The 7839-nt window shown below is 38.0% G+C and overlaps 1 protein-coding gene across 6 annotated transcripts in view; it reads right to left on the bottom strand.

Annotated features, from left to right (window-relative positions):
* Positions 1-7839, bottom strand: part of LOC106868200 (uncharacterized) — a 137555-nt gene that overhangs the window by 44610 nt on the left and 85106 nt on the right. For all 6 annotated transcript variants that reach the window (XR_008265018.1, XR_008265019.1, XR_008265020.1 and 3 more), the window contains 2 exons: positions 6644-6783; positions 5286-5433 (listed from right to left, as the gene is read on the bottom strand). Coding sequence is in view for 1 of the 6 variants with exons in the window: in XM_052971099.1 (XP_052827059.1) it covers positions 5286-5433; positions 6644-6783 (288 nt within the window). In the remaining 5 variants the exon portion in view is untranslated. The remainder of the gene's footprint in view (positions 1-5285; positions 5434-6643; positions 6784-7839) is intronic.

The following is a 7839-nucleotide window of genomic DNA, read 5'->3' as shown; positions in this document are numbered from 1 at the left end:
ATATATATATATATATATATATAGAAAGGGCAACCAGCCACAGAAAACCATGCCAAATCAGACTGACATCTGGTGCAGTCTTCTAGCTTACCAGCCCTGGTCAAACAGTCCAACCCATGCCAGCACAGACAACCGATGTTAAATGATGATGATCGAGATATATATATATATATATATAAGCACAGTCATGGCCATGTGGTAAGTAAGTTTGCTTTGTAACCAAGCCCCATTGCATCTTGAACAAGTGTCTCCTATAACTTCAAAGCAACCACATTGTGTGTGTGCATCAGTATAATGGATCTGAACATTAGTATTATGAACATAAAAGGAATATTATGTGGATACATTGGAAACAAATGAGCCATAATGTGGCCACTTGACATGCTAGAAATAATGACCAAATTTTCCTACTGTCTTTTAAAAAGGGTGGACACATTAATAATGTGGTCTTAAATACACAATGTCTAAAACAAAACCAGAAAAATAAGCAGATCAACACTCACCTGAGCTGAAACAACCGGCTAGAATGTTGCAGATTTAGAAACAAGCTTGGAACATTTTAAAAGGAAATGAAATAAGAATGTATTTATGACTTGAAGAATACCAGAAATCACTGATTAATAGTCTGGCTGCCAAGGGAAGATTACGTTTTAGACGATAGGTCAGAGAATAAACTGGTCAGCTTAACTGGGACGACCAGCTTTGGTGAAAGGTAATCAAAATGATAAAAATTCAGTCATGTTGGAACATGTGAGGAAGGTTTTTGTTTGTTAGTGAAACGCGTTGATTGACTGCTTTGGTGCTAGAGGTCTGAGTAACAACAGCAGCAGCAACATCAATGTCAACAACATTAAAAATACAATCAGTCTTTTAAATAATTATTCCCATTACATAGGTTTATGCCTCTAACTAGCGAACCAATAAAAATAGGCAACCGGATCAACATTTATCGAGTCTGTGCGTGTGTGTTTGTTTGTATACACACACACATATATCCTTTTCTATTCTAGGCACAAGGCCCAAAAGTTTTAGAGAGGGAGTCAGTCGATTAGATCGACCCCAGTACACAACTGGTACTTAATTTATCGACCCCAAAAGAACAAAGGCAAAGTCGACCTCAGCAGAATTTAATACACACACATATATCAACACACGCATGAATACACACATACAAATGAGTGAAGAGATGGAGAGAAAGTAGCAGTGAGCCCAGTGGTTTGGAGTTGGGTGTATGCAATTTGACTTTGACTTAGCTGCACATGACAAAGTTTTGTGGGCACATACGACATGTCTGTCTCATCAGATACTAAATGAGATGAATGTGTCCTATACACAGGCAAAACTTTAAGTCATGTGGAGCTGAGTCAAACTGTTATTAATAATTATATATATTCCTACTTTTAAAATGGCAGTGAAATATGGGCCTTGACTGGAGAGAACATGTGAAGGCGTGAAAGAAATGAAGCCAGCATGCTGATCTCTAACTGTGGAGGGAAAGTGTGGAAGGGGTAGACCCAGGAAGATGTGGGATGAAGTGGTGACATATGATCTTCAGTTGTTGAGACTCAAGGAAGCAATGACAAGTGACTGAGACTTCTAGCAATTTGCTGTGCTTCAGAAGACGCATCAAGCTAAGTGAAATCCTGGTTGTGGCCAGTGCCAACGATACGTAAAAGGCACTCATGCTGGTGACATGTGAAAGGCACCTGTATCACAGACAAATGGTATGAGGAATACCAAATGTCTTCATGCATTACCTGCCTGATAAGGAACTCAGACACTCCCATGTCCCTGGTGATGGACCTGATTGGAGGGATCATTGTCAATCATGGCTGGGATCTCACCAACAAATTCAGGAGTGCTTTTCTTATCAAAACAATCACAGTGTGTTTTCCAAGCTGCTGTAGCTTCGTAATCACCATTAAACTCATCCAACTCTTTTCAAATCCTCTGCACTGTCCTCAGATTGACACCCAAACTCTCTGAAATGTTCATATTGGAGTTTCCTGCACGAATGCCAAGCAGTACAGCATGTTGTTTCCAAATTTTGTGACAGAGTGAATTGTGTCATGGTGCTGCTTCTCTCACAGATGGTGCCCAACTGACCCTACTATACTGTGTAGTTGGCAAAATCAAAAACAATGTTCAGATGCAATATGAAATGGCGACAATTTATATACATACATATATATATATATATATATGGAACAAAAATGCAATGGAAGGTATTAAAACATTTGGACAGATAGGTGACACAAAGGCGGACAAGAGAAACAACAATTAGAAGGACAAGCAAAAAAAGACAAGTCACTCTTGGCTTTCTTTCATCAGTCAAGTTCCAGAAGTCATGACCATTTCGGACAGTTACACTTGAGATGGTTCGATCTGGTTGCCCCCAAAAATGTCTTAGCTAAGAGAATTAGACCCCTTTGTAAGAAAGCTAGCGAATGTGTAAGGCAACAAAGATGAAAAAAAACAAACAAATACAAAAAAATGGAGAACGTGGTACAAAATTATGAATACAAACAACAAGAAATAACAACAGGCCTCTTTCCACTGAGAATGATTCAAATTGAGCTAGCGTGTTACCATTGCTATTATGTTAAACTGTTGTATGTCCAAATTTGGTCAAATGCACTTTTTTCAATATTTAATCTTGCCTGCAATAGCCAGTTCTTTTGGTCAAACTATCATATCTCCAGCTGCTTCAGATGCCAAGATATGAAAATTGTACAATGGTTTAACATTTTTAAAGTGTGGTAAGCCCCACAAACAACAGTTTTGCAAAAATATTTCTGACTGAAAATATCATACATGTATGGCGTTACGATTTTATGCACCCAACTGTTGCTAATGTAAAAAGAAATGGAATGGTGAAAGTATTTTTTTGTTTTCTGAAAAAGCAATATTTGGGACTTACAACACGTTTGCATAAAGCAATGATATATACATATATATATATATATATATATATATATATATATGCCCATACACAAAGGGTTTCTTTCAGTTTCTGTCTACCAAATTTACTCACAAGGCTTGGTTAGACTGGAGCTACACTAGAAGACACTTGCCAAAGTACCATACAGTGGAACTGAACGCAGAGCCATGCGGTTGGGAAGCAAACCTAGAAATGATAATTTCTTCCAAAACTTGATTCTTCTGAATCTTTGAAGTTTCAGAAATAGAAATTCATGACATTCGTTTTTTTTTTGCCCAGAACAAGTTAGAGAAAGAAACCAGTTCCAGCAGAGAAATGACTGGTTGATAGACTGGTTGCTGGTAATGAGAAACAACCAGCATGACAGAGCAGCATTATGAATATGCAACAGGATCAAACTATACATAAATTAACATATATTATATTAGTTCAGTCTATAAACACAATAGTTGCTTTTAGTTGAGTGAGTGACCTAATAACTCCCCACCCACACCTCTCCCATTTTAACACTTATACAAATCAATGAAGGAACCTCTAGGCAGTTGCTTGATCTGCTAGAAACAGTAGTTATATCTCCTTTAAATCACAGTCTATCATATAAAAGACTAGCTTAATAGCTGCCCTATTGGGTGGCTTTTTAAGCCAGCTCCTGTGGAGAGCTCTTCATTGGCCCTGGGCCCTACAATGACACTTCATGCATTGAGTACATATTAATTTTATTAAACTTGACCAATATTTTTCAAGCAATGAACAATTTTCATCAAAACAATGATATAATTTGTTGACTTGGAACTTATTGCAAAGCTGCATGATAGACAACATGTTTCGTCTTCCTATTCGGGGTTCAGTACACTTTTTTTTGTCTGTCTAACCTCTTTCTTTTTCTCTCTCTCTCTCTCTGTTGATTGTTTCCAACCATCACCATCACTATCACCAATACCACCATCATTGCCACCACAACTGCCATACACACACCATTCAGACTTCTGACGCCACCACCATCAATACCTTTGACTTCGCAGCCTTCCTTTCCACTACCATCACCACTGTCTTTCACATTGCTTACTATCACCATTGTCCCTGACTGCTTCAGCTACCACTACCACCACCACCACCACCACCATCATCACTGTCACCTCCGCCTCTATCACAACTACAGCTCATACTATTACTATCACCTCATTACCATCACAACCGTCAATCTATTACCTTCTCTATGCCTACTCTAACTCTCATCCTAACATGAGCAATAGTAGGAGTAGAAGGGGTCGAAGTGTGACACACTGAAATTAGTTTTCGCACTTATTATATTAGAAGAACATATGGTTCTTGATATACAAATAAGAAACAAAAAAGATAGTCAAGGCTGGAATGTCTTTGATTACATTTTTTGCTTAATTAAGTCTAAATAACCACGGCAACAATAATATGTGGTCCATGAATGGGCTGAGTTGAGTATTTAAGTCCTAATATGCCAGCCAAGTTAAACACCTCCACCTTATCCTAGCATAATTGAACCCAACACCATCCATCAGTTTCCAACCTCCCATCTCCCAGTTCTCACCTGTAGACACTAACTTTCTCAGATATCCAGCCTAGGCATCAGTTGCACCTGTCTCACAAGCATGGGATGATCAGATCCTTTACCTTTGACGAACTTACAAAGCCAAAAACAATAGTTTCAAATTTTGGCACAAGGCCAGCAATTTCAAGGGAGAGGACAAGTAAATTACATCAACCCCAGTATTCAACTGGTACTTATTTTAATAATCCTTTCTAATAAAAGCACAAGGCCTGAAATTTTTATGGGAGGAGGATAGTAGATTCTATCGACCCCCAATGCTTCATTGGTGCTTATTTAATCAACCCTGAAAGGATGAATAGGCCAAAGTCAACCTCAACAGAGGTTGAACTCAGAACATAAAGACAAACAAAATACTGCTAATAATATACTGGTCTCACTATCTAATGGCATCAAGTACTACAAGTAAGGGTAAAATATATAGAAAATAAAAACATACTACCCTTCTAATGTTAATACGCAAAATAGGTCCCATGAGGAAGTACAATATATTGCTGTAGACAGCAGGAGCACTGTGTAACAAGTAACTGTTTCTTTGGCAGACAATACTTCTGATCAATCATTTCATGAACAAAATATTAATAGTAAAAGAAGGTGGTACCAGGGCCTGGGTTGTTGTACAAGATCAGGACGTAATAATTTTACAGTCAACAGTTTAACAACTTCAACATTTTTCATCAATATTAGTCTTTTTTTTTTTTTACCTTAAATTCAATTTTCGTGAAATTTAAAGAGAATATTTCATATTCTTGCCACACCTACCTCTCATTTTCATCTGAAGTAGAACTGAGGGTCATTTTGTTCAAGTTATTGACTGGTGTTTCATTGATGGTAGAGGCTGTTGTTTCATTTGGCTTAGAGGGTGACATTTCATTCAGTTTACTCGCTGGTATTTCATTGAGGGTATTGGCTGGTAAACAACAATAAACATCAATTATACAAAACCACTTAGTCTTTTACTGCTTACTCTTGCTCTCAAGCTCTCTCTCTTTCTCTCTCTCTCACACACACAGAGAAATACACATGATGATGGAAGCTGATTAATGAGCCTGACCATTGTTTCGTGAGCTACGAAACTAAGATGACATCTTAACTTAGCTCATGATGCACAACTTTTACCACAACCCTTACATAAGTCTCTTCGCAGTTCCATGCATCACAGAATCATGACAACTGAAATACAACATTTATTACATGACTGAGGACCTACCATTAACTTGCTTTGATATATGTAACCTTAGCGGGTGCGGGGAGGCTAACAAAACCAGTTTAGAAAGTTAACTCACTTTTGCTGATGGTGTTGTAGAAATGAAAAGGTGGTAAAAGACATTTGCAATAATTCTCAAAGTAATTCTCTCTCCTCAGCTTTTTTGGGAACATACTGAGTAGAATTATTTTTGAGAGACTCATTCAAGGGGTACCACTTCTTGAGTCTCAATCATGTCTGTGTGAAGAACAAGGAACCAATAATACATTTCCAGTTCATCTTCTACTAGAAAAATGCACTGAACTGACTCAGTCCTTATCATTGGCTCACTGGCCTCACCAAGGTGAACTGTGACACATTATTTGTAACTATCAGAAAAAAATGCTTATAAATATGTGTGTATATATATATTATTACAAATTTGGGATTTTACCAATAGAACTGCAACTCCTATTTCAGGATAACCTTATTGTATGGAATACACATAGAAAGTTATATCTAATAAAATAATATAAGCAATTAAAATAACCTACTATAAAATACAATAAAATCAGTTGAAAAAATATATAACTTACCTATTATTAGTCTGTGAAGAAAGAATGTATTTCTAATCAACACTACACATGTGTCTGCACTGTTGGGGCATGTATCAAGGCTACAACTAATACATAAATCTACCAGTGTGTCCTCAGGCTATTTATCTTAATATTATTATTATTTATGGGTCAAAGTTAAAAATACATATTTTCTGAGAGAGAGAATGGGTGTTGGTATGTAGTCATAAAAACACTTGTTATAAGAAATTGATTCAAATATCTAAGTTTGAAAACACTTCCAAGTGTGAAGAACAAGGGTTGAGAAGAGTAAAAGAGAAGGAGGAAAGAAAGAGAAGTATGTGAAGGGCAATACAAACCTTCAACACCCAAAGGTAAATCATCAACCCCATGGGGTACATCATGAGGAGTATTGTGGGGTACTTTCTTACATGGTGCAGCTGTATCCTTTACCTTCGACTCATACAGTTCAGATGATTGGGGAGTACTCTGGCTGGGACTGTTGAGTAATGAAATAACAAAAATTAGTGTTTCATTGGCGCATATAGTGAGTATCACAGACACAGAGATGACTGCTGTCATCCCCAAACCCTTTAGCATTCACATTACTCCCCAGATCCTTCATCAATACCAACATTGATATGAGTAGCCCTGAAGTAGTGCCTCCAATCAGAAAGGAGGATCTATAAAAAAAGAAATTGGGTGCAATCATTAGCAGATGGTCAAAGGCCTTTTATAACATGGCTAGACTTTCTCACCTGGCTACCACCTCACTACTACAGGTAATACTAACCTGATTAACCCTGTTGACACAATCAGGCTTTCATCATTGAAATGACTCTGTCTTCTCTGTGTTTTTTTCACAGCTGGACATATTTCCTATCACACATCACTTCATGGGTTGAGAGCACTTCTTTGTGTCACCGGAGAGTAAAGAAACTGACCAACTGGACTGAAATGTCCTCTCTACACTATATCAGTTTACATTCAGTTAGTTCCACATAAAAAGCACCCATGCCAGTGCCACATAAGGAACGCCCGTTCTAGTGTCACACAAATAGCATCTGTGCCAGTGCTGTGTGAAAAACATCCGAGCTCATGCCACATATATCACACCCATGCTGGTGCCATGTAAAAAGCACCCGGAACACTCTGTGAAGTGGTCAGCATTAGGAAGGGCACCCAGCCACAGAAACTGGGACAAAAACAATGGAGTTTGGTGCCACTTGTAGCCTTGTCTGCCTCCAACAAGGAAAATGGATGTATGATGATGAGGATTCAGAATTGCTGCCTTCTCAGATGAGTTACCATCCTTGTGCATTAAGGAGTCCATATCTGCTTCGTACAAATATATTTTGAATTCCTATTCTCGACAGGTTGTTTTCTCTCTGGATTTCAGAATCCTTCTAGCTGGGTTGCCTTCACCACACTCCTCCATAATGTTGCAAATGATGCTCACAGTGTCATGTCATACTGCTAAGGGCATCAATTGACACAGAAGGATCCTTTGATTGTATGTGTGTGAGAGAGAGAGAGAGAGAGAGAGAGAGAGAGA

Source organism: Octopus bimaculoides, chromosome 10 (assembly GCF_001194135.2).
Source record: "Octopus bimaculoides isolate UCB-OBI-ISO-001 chromosome 10, ASM119413v2, whole genome shotgun sequence".
Classification (NCBI taxonomy): domain Eukaryota; kingdom Metazoa; phylum Mollusca; class Cephalopoda; order Octopoda; family Octopodidae; genus Octopus; species Octopus bimaculoides.
This window is presented reverse-complemented; position numbering and strand designations above follow the sequence as displayed.